Genomic DNA, 16,227 nt, shown 5'->3' with positions numbered 1-16,227 from the left:
GCCCCTCCCCTCGCGTTTCCCCTCTCGCCTCCAGCCCGCCCCTTCTCCGGCCCCGGCCCTCCGCCCGCAGCTCCTCCAGCCCCAGTCGCCCTCGCCCTCGCCCGCCGCCCCCTCCCCGCCCACCCCCCTGACAGCGGGCGCTCGGCCTGCAGCCTCCGCCCCCTCCCCCGCAGGCAGGACACTCCCCCGTCGTCTCCTCCCCCAGTTTCCGCGGGACTCGGCCGGAGTGGGAGGCTGCAGCTGCGGCTCCGGCGGGAGGGAGGCAGCGAGCGAGCTAGGGAGCGAGCTGGAGCGGAGGAAGGAGCCCGCCAGCCCGGGGAGGCAGGAAGACCCCCGACCTGGGCCGCCCCGCCCACACCCTCGGGCCAGGACCAGGCTCCAGCCGGGGACGCGTCCTCCGCCTCCCCGGGGCAGCTACCTGTGCGCGTGGAGTGCCCCCCTGCCTGCCTCCCCGCTCTCCTGGCCATCTTCCCCGGGGGCAGTAGGGGCCGCGGGAGCCCCGGAGGAAGAGCCGCGGCTGCAGTCCTGTCCTGGGCAGCCCCAGGCAGGATGAGGAGCTGAAGTCTCCCGGCCAGGAGAGGGAAAGGGAGGGAAGGGAAGGAAGAGTCGGAGCGGGCGGGGCGTGCAGCCAGCAGCGGGGAGAAGATGCTTGCCTACGCGGTGCAGGATGCCACCGTGGTGGATGTGGAGAAGAGGAGAAACCCCTCCAAGCATTATGTGAGTAGGGCCCCCGGCTGGGTCCGAGGTCGGGGCTGGGCACGGAATGGGGACTAGCCCAGGTTCCCATTTGCTACTTGCGGTCTCGTGGGCTAGTGGAGCGTTAGGGGAGAATGTTGCTGGCGAGTTTCTTAGGAGCGCTGGAATCCACTGGGGACACTCAGATCCCTTCTCTAGATCCTAACACGTCCCCCTTTCCCTAAATTCCCCTCCCCCCTACTTCTTTACTTCTTTTTTTGGCTTAGGAATTGGCAAGTGTCTGGCCTTGTCTGTTTGAGTGGTGAAGTCATCTGTCCAACTGATGATGCTGATGGATAGACCTGGGACGGAGGCTGGGGGTGGGGTGTGTGTGTGTGTGTGTGTGTATCTGGGGTGGGGAGGGGGATACGAGTAGCTTTTGGAAAACCCACTCTTGCTCAGAACATGCGTGGGGAGAGCATCTTCCCGGCAACAACTTCCTGTAGGGATCCGGGGGAGTCTTCTAAACGTGTCCTAAGGGAGATACTTTTGCCAGTAAGATCTCTGCAGGTTCCTTTCCAGCCTGTCAGGTTCTTTGCTCCACTGAGTTCTGGGCTTAGGTGGAAGAAACCTACCACTCTCTGCCTCCTTACTTTTGTCCTGGAAGTCCATATCCATTATGTTGAATGACATTATCATTTTACTCTTTCTTACTGTGGATCGGATTCTTAAACTGAGGAGATTTTCTCCTATGTAAGCTTCTGTTGTGTATTTGAGTTAACGGTGCAGATGTTGCTAGGATCAAAACCCCCTCAGAGCTTACAATCTCAAAGTGTGTATGTGATGCCTATATAAATATGATATAAGGCAGAACTCCATAGAGGGGTAAAGGAGAGATACAAAGTACTCTTGGGAGAAGGTGAGAAGGAAGAGACTGGTTGATACTTCACCCTTTCATCTCCATTACCCAGCCTTCACACCTCTGAGCAAATGGAGTATTACTGACATCTAGAATGTCCTCCTGAGTTTGAGAAAATTCCAGTAGAGTAAGATTGTAACTCCCTAGGACGGAAGACTTGGAGCAACAATGTTGCTTCTGGTTTGGTAATGCCTATATTTTTCAAATAGATCTTTTTTAGAAGGCTCTGCATTAGTTTTTTGTTTTTTTTTAAAGAAGTTAATCTTACTTCACAAAGTCTGATGCTTCTCAGATTTACCTTAGTAGTATCTTGATTTCTTTGTTATAGATGGGGCACCTTTGAGCTTTGCTTATGTTCTCCATCCAGGAACTACCCAAAATTTTATGTCTTTTTGAAAACTGTCACAAGTTGGCTTGTGCTGGGTTTGGGTTTTTACTGGGGTTTTCCAGAAGCTCTCAGAATTCTTGGGTTGGAAGCAACCCTAAAGGTCATTTATCCTGCTTTTTGGCAAGGCTGTTCCTAAATCCCCTTAGATTGATGGGCAGCAGTTCCATTCTCAAAGTTCTCTAGGAGGAGAAGACACAGTCTTCTGATGGGGTGGGTATTATTCTAGTGTTCCTTAACCCCTTCATGGCCGATAAGTTCATCTTTTGTTGTATTCACTTTTAAGCTATCTTTTCTTTAAGACTGGTCACCAGTATCCATGTAGCAGGTGTATTTGAGACACTTAGCTTCTACTTGTGAAGTCAGGGAGTCGAGTTGCTTTAGCTATCAATGATTATTTTTTATTTTTTAAACCAGTCCTTCAGTAAGGTTGGAGTTACCTTTCAGCAGGTGGCAGTCTCTGCCCTGGGACGTGAGCAAGTTCTATCTGAAACTTTCCCGATAGACTGTGTGACTTTAGCTTCTAGATGAATTTACAGCAACATCTGTATACCATTGTCAAGTTGGGGGTCCAAAATCTGCAAAGCAGCTTGATAACATTATAGTCCTCTTTTGGGGTGCAACAGTCAAGCTGGCTTGCCTTGGAACCTGTTAAAAAATGCAGCATTCTCCTGCATCTGTTCATCAAAACTGGCCTAGTGCACTATTTTCTTGTGTGGTGGCCAAGGAAGACCTAAGTTCACGTCTTACCTCTCACTTGTATTGGCTATGTGATCAAGTTACTTAACCAATCAATGCTCTTGGCAATTCTTTATTACACTATAAATTTCAGGGAAAGTGACAAGTTATATTAGTAGAGGGAATTTCCTCACCAATACCCTAGACCAGTGAAATCCTAAATCTCATCCCTAGACCTATCACAATTCAGTTTCCTTCTTGAGGACCCAAGATTACAGAACCTGGAGTTTCTGACCTCAGGCCAGGACAGTGTTGCCAGAGCTCTTAGAAACTCATGGAAAGGTGTGAATAAAGATAAAAAAAATACCATAATTCTCATGTCTGGCCTCTTCATTAAAAAAAAAAAAAAGGATTTATTTTGACTTTCATTGACAGGCATAGATATGAGCATAAAAAAGGAGAAAATTTTGAAATCCAAGTTTCTTTAAAAAAAGTCAACATTTTAGTTTAAAAAAGCAGGGCTTTTGTGAGGGGGGAGGGGTAGGAACCAGCTCCTAAAGGATAATAGTTACTTGCACCATATGAAAACTTGGGGAAAATAAAGGCTCTTCCTAATAATACTCATTCATGGATACTACCATTTCCTCTCACATTATGAGGCAGGGATGGAATAGCGCCCTATGGGAACTGATGATGTCACATCCTGGGAAAGCAAAGCAGGCAGTGATGTCACTGGAAGAGAGAGGCCACATAGAGCCCTGACCTTAAGTTCTGAGGAACAATTAAAGGAGAAACTTTTTTTTTTCATTGTGAAAATAAAGCTCTGGCAGGGATTTTCGCAGAGATCATGCCAACTTCAATCATTTTACAGTGAACAAAACAAAATCCCGAAAGGAGAGACAGTGACTGAACACTCAGTGGTTAATCCAAGGACTTGAACCACAAGGAGCCCTGCTTCTGGAAGGGGATCTATCATGAAATGAAACCTTTCCTCTCTTATTTGGGGGAGAAGAGAGGGAGAAAAGAAAGTAGTAGAAATTAGTAAATTGTTCTGATCAATTTTTCCCATGGGATTCCATCTCCATTTTAATTTAATTTTATTCCTCACGCTTCAGCTGTAGTCTCTCTCTGTCTCTCCCTTTCCCTCTCCCTCTCTCCCTCTCCCTCTCCCTCCTCCTCCCTCCCTTTGTCTCCCTCCCTCTCTCTCTCCCTCCCTCCCTCCCTCTCTCTCTCTCTCTCTCCCCTTGTCTCTGTCTGTCTGTCTGTCTCTCAGAATGAAGAATATCAACTGGTCATTTTCCCAGGTTAGATTGTTTCAACATTTCCAAGCTCAGGTGGATCTCCCCAGAGATTAGAATCTGGAGTGAGGGAATAAGCATGTATATAGTGCCTACTACGTGCCAGTCTTTTTGCTAAGCATTTTATTAATATCTCAAAAGATCCTCACAACAACCTTGAGAGATAGGTGCTTTTATTATCTCCATTTTGCAGTTGAGGAAACTGAGACAAACAGGTTAAGTGAGTTGCCCAGGGTCACACAGCTAGGGAATGTCTGAGGCTGAATTTGAACTCAAGTCTTTCTGCCTCCTGGCCCAGGCTTCTAGCCAATGTTCTATCTAGCAGTCCTTAGGCAGAGAATGAAGGATAACTGTCTATGTAACATTATAACAATTGCTTGCAAAAGTATTGCTAAGTTATATGCAAATGGTTACTGACGTGTTCAAGGTGAAGTCAACGAAAGGAGGTGGAAATGGTTAATCCTATAGGGAGGAGAAGGAGCCCAGGGCTTGGGTCAGGGATAGGAAACTTCAGCCTTGAGGACGTAGAGGGCCACATGTGGCTTCAGGGCTGCAGGTTCCCCATTTCTGGCTTGGGTGGATATCCTTCCTCTCCTTCTCCCCCTCCAGCCTTCCACCAAGGGTAAGGTGAGACAACTAGGTGGCAATATGGATAAAGTCTAGGGTTATTGTGAGGATCAAATGGATTAATATATGTGAAGTTCTTTGTATACCTCAAAGCACGATATAAATGCTATTACTATTGCTATAATAATAATTATTATTAATATCAAGTCAAACTAGTTATGCCCTCCTGTGGGGTGGTTGTGTAGGGAGTGACACATTAAGATCACATATGTTCTAATGGCTATGTGCATTTAAGGAACATACCTTTCTCTCTCTTGCTCGTCTTCCCTCTAATGAAGAGTTCTGAGTCTGTGGCTTGCTAAATTGCAGAGCAGAGTCAATTTATGGGATTATGGGTTAGTCCAAGGAAGATGATGAAAGGCCTGGGCCCCATACAAAAGACTGTCTCCTAGCTCTAGAACTTGGAAGGTCTTTTGCTGCTGAGGCACCAATGTGTTATCAGAGTAGGACTGCTGATTCTAGTGGTTAGCTCATGGTGGGGTGGGGTACTAAGAGAGGCAGTGTGGTATAGATTAAGTCCTGGACTTGGAGACAGGAGGGAGACTGGGTTTGAATCCCACCTCTGGTGCTTGTTAGGCTCTTGGAGTCTCAGTTTCCTAATCTATAAAACAGGAATAATAGATGGTGCAGTGTATATACAGTGCTGGGCCTGGAGTTAGGAAGACCTAATTTCAAATCCAGCCTCAAGTATTTACCAGCTGTGTGACCCTTAACACTTAACACTGTTTGCCTCAGTTTGTGCATCTGTAAAATGAGCTGGAGAAGGAAACCACTCTAGTACCCTTGTACCCCAAAAGGCATCACAAAGAGTTGGACTAAGTGGATGTGGTGACTCTCAAAAGAGATTAGATAGGTAAAGTACTTTGCCAACCTCAGGTGCTACACAAATGTCAGCTTTAATTATTATTATTTCACTTAGGCCAGTCATTTAAAAATGGAGGACTTGGCTTCTATCTCTTGGTGAATTTTGTCATTGGCTTCTTTCTTTTTTGCCTGACCCAGAAACTGTGGGTGTTGGTCTGTTCTTGGGCAGGGGGAGACAATCAGTTAAACAGTAGAATATCCTGGTGCACACCAGTTCTAAGTCTAAGAGGGGAGAGGGAAGATCTTGTTTCTTGCTTTCTGTTTTTGAGGGAAGATCCTTACTTTGGCTCTTTGTTTTTCTCTAGGGCACCTTGACTAAACTGGTTTTGGCCTTAAGACTACCTCTCTCTAAAATGGGTTTAATGATAAGGATATGTCTTAGGAAATACCTTTCTGACTGAGAGTAGCTTATAAAACCCTCATTGCCCATGATCTTGATGTGTAAATGTGTGTGTTTATGAAATAAAATTACAGTTGGAAAAGACCTAATGGTTATCTAGCCCAATCCCACTGCCATATCTGTGCTCTTCAATATCTTTAACAAGTGATAATTCAGTATTAATTTAAACACTTCTAATGTTGCCAAAAGCATATAGGTGAGGAAAGAAGACTCAAGTGTAATAAAACCCAGTTCTGTTTGGTTTTGGAATACTTAGTACTTCCATGATAATTTACCTCACTAAGAATGTCTGTTTCATTTCAATACCAATCAGCAGATTTTTGTTATTTTTCTAGTGTATGCTATGGAAGATTTTCTTTTTTGGGGAGAAATTATTTAATTTTTTTAGGGAACTCACTTTGAGGAAGCTCCTGTTGATGCCAAATGGCAACTGTTCTGCAACTTGTAGTCTTGGAGTTCTCTAGATGAGAAGTGGAGTGACTTGCCTAGGGCCACACAGGCAGTGTGTGTCAGAAGGAGCCTTTACACTCAGGTCTATCTGACTTTAAGACTGACTCTCTACATACTGCCTTTTGTCTTTATAGACCAACCTATATGGAATGAGTACATAATTAGATACAAAATTGTGTGGTGCTAAGGGAGTGAAGAAGTTTCTCACACTTCGGTGGTGGAGTTTGAATCTCTTTTTGTTGAGGAATGTGGCAGTTGGGGAATTTTTTTCCCATTTACTGGTGGAAAAATTGGGAGTATCTAAGCATGTGCCGGGATTAGAACTCTGGCTTCCTTACTTACTGTTGCTCAGCACTTTCTCCCCTACGTAGAGGATTTTATTTTTTTCAATACTTTTCATTCCTCTATTGGGACTTTGTCAATGGCAAAGACAACATGTAGCAGACCTTCTATAAATATTAGAATAGATGATTTAAAGGTCTTACGGTATAGTTTTTTTTTAAGTCTTACATTTTTCATCCAGTAGAATATAAACACCTTGAAGGTAAGGATTCTTTTGTTTTTGTCATTGTCTCTTTAGAATCTAGCATAGTGTCTTGTGGATAGAGTGCTGGGCTTGGAGTCAGGAAAACTCATCTTCATATGTTCAAATCTGTCCTCAGGCACTTACTAGCTGAGTGATCTTGGGTAGGTCATATAAATCAGTTTGCTACTTAGTCATGTAGGACTCTTTGTGATGCTTTTGGGGTTTTCTTGGCAAAGATACTAGAATGATTTGCCATTTCCTTCTCTAATTCATTTTACTGATGAGGAAACTGAGACAAACAAGGTTAAGCAACTTGCTCGGGGTCACACAGTGTCTGAGGGTAGTTCTGAACTTAAATCTTCCTGACTCCAAGTCTGGTGCTCTATCCTTTGCACCATCTAGCTACCATTACCTTGCAAATATACTGACAAGCCATTCATTTATATCACTGAGCACCATAAAATATGCAATATCATCTTCTTTGGAAAATCCTGCTTTCTTTTAAGGATCATGGTTCGTAGATGATCCTTCCTAACTATTCTAAAATTATACGTTTCTGTAAACTAGGTATCCAGAGGATAATTTCCTAAATATAGCAAATTGTTCCTATAATATTGTGCCATACTAAGCATCCATCATAGGTAATAGAAGGATCCAGAGGGAGATGAAGAGAGCTCCCTATCCTCAGAGAGCTATCAGATACATGTATATATTCACACAAGAAAATTATAATTCAGATCATCACTGATATCAAAGGTTTGGAATTAGTTGGGTTTGGGTAGAGCAGGCTTTTTGGAGTTTTGAGTTTTGAAGAGTATAGAAAGACATTGGTTAGCAGAGTGAAATAGGGAGTTGTGTCTCCTCTCTGTGTTTTAAGTTCCCTCATCTGTAAAATTAATTGAACTAAATGATGCCTAAGATCTCTTCTTGCTCTAGTCTATGATTCAAATCTGTGATAGTTGAGTGTATTCCAGGTAAAAGAAATGGTTTTTGAGAAGTAAGACAGAGGGAGTCATGCCCAGGATGGAACAGGGGCTAGTTGAGTCAGCAGACCAGCTCGTCTTAGCCACCCCTCCCTTCTTCCTCTCCTCCCATCCATGACCTGTCTTTCACATAAAGCAGTAGTTTCTTCCTCAGCTCTGGTGGGAAGTGATTTCTAGGTGATTCACAGGCCTCACAGCACTGCCTGCTCATGGAACAAGCAACCACATCCTTCTCCAGGCTTGGAACAGAGAGTTCTCCCAACAATTAATAATAACCACCCTGCCTGGAGGAAGGAGGAAAGTAAAGAGATTAAGGGCCTTTTGTGGGTGAACCGTATTTCTAATAAGTGTGTACGTGTGTGTGTGCGTGATGAAGTGGACACAATGGAAAGGAGAGCTACTCATTAGGTGTCCTCACAGATGGGTTCCAGCACCAGGAGGAAGATTGCCAACAATGAGTTAATTGACAGTGGTGGATGTTAATCGGTATCATTTCATGCGGATTTGAACAGTAACCTCATGAAAATTTCCTTCTAATTTCCCCTGCCTGAGTCACTGTGACCAGAATGATTTTTGTGTCGGGGGAGAAAAAGGGATCTGAGAAGTTGCAGGGTTCTATGTGGTTTTCTGTTGTTTCATTAAATAAAAATGAAGTCTGAAGTAGTTATTGTAAATGTGTCTACCGATCTTTCAGTTCCATGGATCTAGGATGGTTATGGGACAGGATAAAGAGATCCTGGGAAGAGCAGGAAAAAGTGTGTGTGTGTGTGTGTGTGTGCATGTGTGTGTGTGTGTGTGTGTGTGTGTGTGTGTGTTGAAAGGTCAAGAAGATGGGTGTTGGAAATAGATTCTGACTTTGAGCCAGTGGTTTGTTCTGGGACGATAATTGCCAAAAATAATGGAAGCTTGTAAGTAGAATGATGAGCTTTCAACAGCCTGGTTCCCAGGGCTGATTTCTTGCTTCCTGAGCTGTTCAGAGTTCATACTGGTCATGGTAGAGTTCGTCCCTTTCATTGTTCAGGAAGGCTGATGGTGTGCATCCAGGGTGAGAAAGGAGTGAAGGTCAGGAATTTTATGTGTGTGTATGTATATATACATATATTTTATTCATGTATATGTGATATGTGTATATATATAGAATCATAACAGAATTTTGATATACATGTATATATGCACCAGAATCCATATTTTTATATATGACATATGTCAAAATTTGAAATGCAAATCATAGATACATGGTATGCATGTACATATAAATATACATTTTCATATACATGTATGTGCATGTATATATGGGGTATGTATCTTTACCAGAATTTGTATACATACGCACCAAGATTTTGAAATGTATATGTGTATATATGCCTATACAATACATACATAAATGCATATATATGTATGTATATATACACATTTGCATATAGGCAAACCACTCCAGTATCTTTGCCAAGAAAATCCAAGAAAATGGGGTCATGAAGAGTCAGACACAACTGGAATGAGTGAACAACAGCAAAATTATGTGTAAGGCACCGTTTTAGATAATTATGATCCAAAAATTGAAAAATGATATAATCTCTGACTTCAGAGAGCTTATGTACTACTTGAAATATGTGAAATTATACCATCTCTTATGAACAAGTTGTTGTAGGTAATCCATTATTACAGCCAATCTACAACCACCATATTTCTCTCCATGGTCTTTTGGGTATGCCCAGAAACTAGATTCTTCAAAGATTGTAGTGTTGTAAATTCATAGCCATATATCAACTCTGGGAGAATACTAGTGTTGAATATTGGCTTTTGCATCAGGGGCAGCTTATGGTCATTGAAAGTATAGTATAGTTTCCAAGTTTGCTCTGTTACTGCTTAGTCCAAGATTCAGGTTAGATGATCAATCAATACGTATTTTTAAGCAGCTACCATGTGCTAATTGAACAATTAAATAGAAGGCAGGAAAAGCACTAGTAACTGAGGGGATCAGGAAGGATTTATGAAGATGCTGATGCTTGAGCCGCATCTTGAAAAACCAGAGGGGCTTTATGAGGCAGACATAGAGGCAGAATGCCAGCCAAGCATGGGGGACTGGTTTTGTAGGGCTTTAAAAGTTAAACAGAAGAGTTTCTATTTCATCCTGAAGTCAATAGGGAATCCCTGGAATTGATAGAGTAGGGGAGTGACATGATCAAATCTATACTTAAGGAAAATTGTTTTGGCAGCAGTGTATGGGAGGGACCAGAGTGGGGAGAGATTTGAGGCATGTACACCAATGAGAATCTGGCTATTATAATAATCTAGATGAGTGGTAATGAGAATCTGAAGCAAGGTGGTCCATTGACAGAAGGAATCCAAGGTGGGAGATGTTGTAAATATAGGAATGGTGAGAATTGATAGCTAATTGGATATGTGGGTTGAGGGAGTCAAAGATAATGCAAAATTTACAAACCTGGGAAGCTAGAAGGATGATGATACCTTCAGCAGAAATGGAAAATTTTGGAAGAGGGGAGGGTGTAAGGGGAAAGATAATGAATTCAGTTTTGGACATGTCTATCAACAGTGCCTGTCCAAGATATTTACTGATGGACTAACTCAACGGACTATACATTCAGCCCATGTTATGATCTGTTGGGAAATGATTTCTTAACTCTTTCGTTTTTGGTTCATGCATTACTAGGCCAATTTGTTTTAAGTGACTGTGGATCTCATGGAGGATGCCTCTGTATTTGAAGCAAACATCTACATTCTGTATCATCTGGAGAATCTTAGGGGACTATTTTTTTCATTGAATTTTTATTTTACTTTTTCTCAATTACATGTAAACAAAACTTTAAAAACATAATTGAGGGACTATTGAACAGAGTTATCTTTAGAGTTGTGTCCATCATGGACCATGAAATCAGAGATCTAGAACTGTTAGGGACCTCAGAGATCATCTAGTCCAATTTTCTCATTTTACAGATGAGGAAACTGAGGCCTGAGGAAATTGTGGTTTATCCAAGGTTTAAGCCAAGTGCCCCAGCTCCAGCCTAGCTTATTCTTTCCAGAGTACTTTGTTGACTTTTCAGTGTCTCATTGCTTCCAAAATCTTTTATGGTCTTAACCTATGCATGAGTAATACCTTAGAAGAGAGCCTTTAAGCCTACGTTTTGCTCTAGAGTCAAAAAGTCTTTTTTAAAATCCATAAACATGTCAGGATTCTATATTCTCTACTCTTCTCAGTTATGTTCCTAACTACTTGTTTCCTGTCTTGTAAGATATAAGCAATGTAGGTTTTTTGCTTTCTTGGTTTTTGGATGTGTGTGTGTGTGTGTGTGTGTGTGTGTGTGTGTGTGTGATGTTTAGCATTCACATGCAAAAACCCTTTCCATCTCTACTGAAGTGAGCATTCATGACAGGCATGAGGCTTCTGAGCCTCTAAAAGCTTTTGACTTCTCTCGTTATTGAATCCAGAGCTATAGATTTCAACATATTTTTGGCTCTATTTCCTTATGCCCACACGGGCTTTGAAGACGCTGAGTATCAATGTATATGTTACCTCAGATTGTCAGATGCTTCATAGACTTTCTTGGCCATTTCTTTCTCTTCCTCAGATAAACTGCAGTTATCTCCATGGTGGTCTTTTGCATTAGGCTCATCATGAGCCCTGCCAGGTAAGGTGGTCAAATGGCTCACAAAATGGTCTTTCCTTGCATAAAGAAATAGCTCTGTTGATTGTCAAATTAATGTTGATAATCAAACTAAAAAAAGACTTGTGTGATTCTGAAAACTTTCTCCCTGCTTTCCTGCCATTCTATGGACAGCCCTGGAAGTGGAAGGGGATGGATAGATCTAGAATCATTTTTAAAATTTTAATCTGTTCATGGGCTGCCTTGGCCAAGCATTTTATTACAAACTGTTCAAACTCTAAGTATGATTGTATTTAGTGGAACTGGTTTTCTGAAAACAGGCATAGTCTTAGGGGTAGGGATACTACACTGAGAACCTTTTATTTTGATAGAACCTGACAGAGCTTGGGGTCCATTGGCTTAACTCTAGAGAACTCAGGGTCACCTCTTCTCTGTGATTATGCCCTGGAGTAGGAAGTCCAGATTATTATTATTTTTTTAAGGATCAAACACGAAGAGAGAGACAGAAAGAGAGAGAGAGAGAGAGAGAGTGTCTCTCTGTGCGTGTAACTTCCCTCTTAACCTGAGAGAAGGGGATTGCAATTGAGCAAAGAGGAAAAAACAATGCTTTCTGTCTCTCCGTTTCCCATGACTGCATTATTTTTTTGTCATTTTCCTTGGACTCTGGAGGAAGTGGCCTTGCTAGATGTAAGGATACAGGCTTGGCAAGCTCAGGGGGAGCAAAATGAACTGGGAGAGATGATGGGGTGGAGAACTCTAGAGCTGGTTGCCCAGCTGACTCCTTGGTGGCTGACCACCAAAGTAGTGCTTAGGAGTTCCAACATGGAGGCCCTAGTGCCTGTGTTCATTTAGCCCAACTTGATTTCAAAAGTCCCTTTAAATTCTAAATCTCTAATCCTCTTTGCCTCATGGATTCCTATTGGGTGAATTTGAGACTTTCCTGTTTTCCTGGTGCTTTAATACCCTGGGAGGAAATGGATAGTTCTTATCAGTTGTGATCTCATATTGACTGAGGCTGAAGAGGGTAGGGGTGGTGGTGGTGGTGGTGCAGGCCCATGCTGATAGTGAACTTGCCTGGGATCTCAGCTGGGGTGGAGACTCTGGTAAGTAGGGGAGGAGCTGAACATTTGGCAAGCACAGGGTGGCCTGAGATATAGAGTCCCCTTTCATTTGGGGTTGGAATGTTATAGCTTTAAATAGAACAGGGAAGCTTTGAAAGCCCTGAGTTTTATTAAACATGACCATGTCCTGTATGACGAGGATATTACATGCAGAAAGTTTGGCTTCCTTCCACATCCCATCCAGGGCTGTCTTAGGGTAGGGACCAAGGTTCTATAGAACCTCACACTGGTACTCTGGAGTGGTGCACCTGGATAGGGAAGCCTACCTGCTTGCCAGACCAACCTTCTCTACCCATCTAAAAAAAAAAAACAAAACAAAACCTCAGTGTTTTTCAGTAGGAAAAAAATTTTCTAAGTGGTTAGTTAGAAGTGGCTGCTTTTTAACAACACTCTTCACAGTTAGCTCAAGTCTGACTTAATCTTAATGCCTAGCTTGCTGGCATCAAGCCCTGGAGACTATTTTAAGGGGTTTGTTGGTGTGGGAGAATTGCACTGTCTTTAGATGGAGGTGGCCTTTGTGTGTTTGGCATCCTGCAAGGCTCTGAGGGAACATCACCATCCTCTGTTCTAAGTGACTTTAGCTAGTGGTTTCTAAAGCCAAGGTCCAGGGATGGGATAGTCAGAATCAGCTCCCAAGTACTCCATCTGTCATCTGACTCTTACACGTTCATGTCAATAACATGATAATGTCTGTGCTTTGTTTGATTCCTGGTACAGATTAATGATTTACTTCACCTATCTTTTATTGGTGACTCCTTAAAATAACCTTAGGCCTCATATTGACTCTGAGGGAGGGAGAGCAACCCAGTTTGTTAATTATTTTTGTAGATGGAAGAAACCTAAAGATTATTTGCTAGGTGGCAAAATGTGTAGTGTTGGACCTGAAATCAGAAGGACCTGAGTTCAGATTCAGCTCTGTGGACCCTGGGCAAGGTCACAACCTCTGTCAGCCTCCGTTCCCTCCTTGTAAGATAGAAATATATTCCTATTATTATTCCTAATTTTATTTATTTATTCCTAATAATATATTTCCTAATTTATTCCTAATAATAGGAATAATAATACATTCCAGAATTATTGTGAGGATAAAATGGAACAATATTTGTAAAGTATTTTGTAAACCTTTATAAATACTAGCTGTTATGATCAAGCAACCAAGAATTTAATAAATGCCTGCTGTATGCCCGGCACAATGCTAAATACCGGGGGGAGGCTTACAAAGACAAAGAAGAAACAACCCCCTCCCTCAAGGAACATATATGGGGAGACGTGCACCTGTAAGTAGAATAAAAATTAGATATTTATGTGTGTGTTTTTTTAATCAAACTTGTGATTTCATAAATGTGGGGATTTCCCAATGAGGAACTTCTCTACTAAAGATAACTAGACGTTCTCTGTTGCTTATAGTCTTAGAAGTGCCTCAGGCACTGAGGTTTCATCTAACTTTTTGTGACTCCATTTGGGGTTTTCTTGGCAGAGATACTGGGATGGTTTGCCATTTCCTTCTCCAGGTCATTTTACAGATGAGGAAACTGAGGGAAATGGAGTCAAATAATTTGCCCAGGGTCATACAGCTGTGAGTGTCTAAGGCTGGATTCGAACTCAGATCTTCTTGATTCCAGAGGTGGTACTTGAACTCAAGTCTTCCTGACTTGAAGCCTAGCTCTGTATCCAGCATGGCATGCTACTACCTCTCATACCAGGTATTTTGTCTGTGCGTGGGGTAGGAGGAAGCATTAGCAGTTGGAGGGTATGAAGATTAGGAAAGGCCTTTTGTAGGGGTAGTATTTTAGCTGAGCTTTGAAGGAAATCAGGGAAGGAGTGCATTCCAGATGTGTCTGTTTGTGAGAGGCTTGTGAAGTTCAGAAATGGGAACTGGAATTTCTACCCTGTCTCTTGAATTAATGAAGAAACAGAGGCTTGATCAATTTGAACAAGTGGATTTTTTATTCTTTGTTTTTAAAACCAGAGCTCCCTAAGTGGTTTCCTGAAAGCCACCACTCTGGTACCACAGTCTTCTTCCTCCCTCTAGACTTTGAACAAATCCTGACTTCTATGCAGTGTTTCTCCCTCTCCTACCATACAGTGTCTGGGAATTCTCCCCTGTGACTGAGAAAACTGATGGTTCATTAGTGAGAACAGGGTTAGGGAAGTGGTCAGCAGGCACTTGAAATGAGAGGAGACCTACTTGTGGAGAGCAGACCCAAAGTTTTGCACTGCCCTAATCTAATGGATGGGTTCAGTCTTCAGCTTAGGCACAAGTTTGGGGGATAAAGAACTTGTCATGTGAGGTGTCCTCCCCCTTCTCCAGTCCACTCTGATAAAATTTAGAGGGTTGAGATTAAGCCTTGGGATCACCTGATTCCCTGTCACTGCCAGACACATTCCCAGCACTCCTGCCCTGGAGGACCTGGTGAAGGCTTTTAGTTGAAATGTGATAACAACCTACAGCAATGTTAGAGGTGAACCCAGCTGCAAAGGATGGGCCACTATTCTGGGAGCAGACTTTGTTTTCCCCTTGGTGGCCTGTCTGGGGCAAAGTCTGGAAAAAAGTCAACTGGCTCCCCAGAGTTTGGATGGAACCTTACAGAACCATGGAGGACTTACACTGTGGTGGCAATGCTATAAATTACTGTTCTTTAGCATCCTAACCTTGGCTTTCAAGACACAATGATCTTCCCAGAGCAGGTTAGGCAAGCCCTCCTCATCTGGCAGAGTTTGCAGGAAAACTATGGTTCCCTGTAGTAAAATGTACTGAAGTTACAAATGATGCCCAAGCTATTGTCCCATTATAGCTTGGACCACCAGGACAGATCTTATGACATCTCCCCAGCTCTGTTAAACTAAGAAATAAATAAAACAACCCCTTTTCCACTTCTGCATGCCTTCCATAGCCAGTGATTTTCAGGCTCCAGACTGAGGGTGATGCCACATTATTCTCTCTGGTACCTGGGCTAAGCTCAGTCATCTTTGACTCCATCTTCTTCCACATGTAATATGTTACAAAGCCCTGTCTTCATGGTCCCTTGTCATGTCCACACCAGTTAATTACAATAACCTCCTGTTTGATGTTCTTATTTCCAAATCTGTCTTTTGTTGCTGCCACAGTTTAGTGGAAAGAGTATTGGATTTAGAGTTAGAAGACCCACTGTGTCTAATTTCTGCCTCTTCTTACCCATGTCATTTCAGACACATTTCAGACATGTTGTCCCTCTGGACATCAGGTTCCTTCTCTGTAAAATGAGGGGGCTGCGACCAGATGAGCAGTTGATCCATCTTATTCCTTCTATTGATGGTTCTGCCCTGTCAATCTTTTTAAATTATAGCCCTGATCATGCTATCCTTTGCTCAGAAACCTTCAGTGGGTTCATGGCATAATCTGGATCCAGTTTTCTCTTCAAACCATGTCTTAAACACTCACCTCACATGAACTGTCATTTCCAAGTAGACCAGATTCTTCAGTGTCGCCTGAATATGCCTTGTAGAGTACCTTCTGTCTTCCTCTCTCCCTCTCCAAATTCTACCTTGCTTTCCTTCACCTGCACAGGTAGAATTTCTCACACTTGGAATTATTTTTTTATCGTTATTATTAAATGAATGAAAAAACATTTGAGTACTTACTGTGTGCCAAGAACTGTGCTAAGCACTGGGGATATAACTAGAAAAAGTGAGATTCTT

At 42.6% G+C, this 16,227-nt stretch overlaps 1 protein-coding gene across 3 annotated transcripts in view; it reads left to right on the top strand.

Moving 5' to 3' along the window:
- Positions 1–204: 204 nt before the first annotated feature.
- Positions 205–16,227, top strand: part of SH3PXD2A (SH3 and PX domains 2A) — a 351,604-nt gene continuing 335,581 nt past the window's right edge. For 2 of the 3 annotated variants that reach the window (XM_072621442.1, XM_072621441.1), the window contains exon 1: positions 207–717. In XM_072621442.1, the coding sequence (XP_072477543.1) occupies positions 646–717 (72 nt within the window). In that variant the 5' untranslated portion in view covers positions 207–645. Of the gene's footprint in view, positions 718–16,227 lie in introns of all 3 variants that reach the window. The other variant, XM_072621444.1, reaches the window with a different exon arrangement.

The sequence above is a fragment of the Notamacropus eugenii genome, chromosome 1 (genome assembly GCF_028372415.1).
Source record: "Notamacropus eugenii isolate mMacEug1 chromosome 1, mMacEug1.pri_v2, whole genome shotgun sequence".
NCBI lineage: Eukaryota > Metazoa > Chordata > Mammalia > Diprotodontia > Macropodidae > Notamacropus > Notamacropus eugenii.
This window is presented reverse-complemented; position numbering and strand designations above follow the sequence as displayed.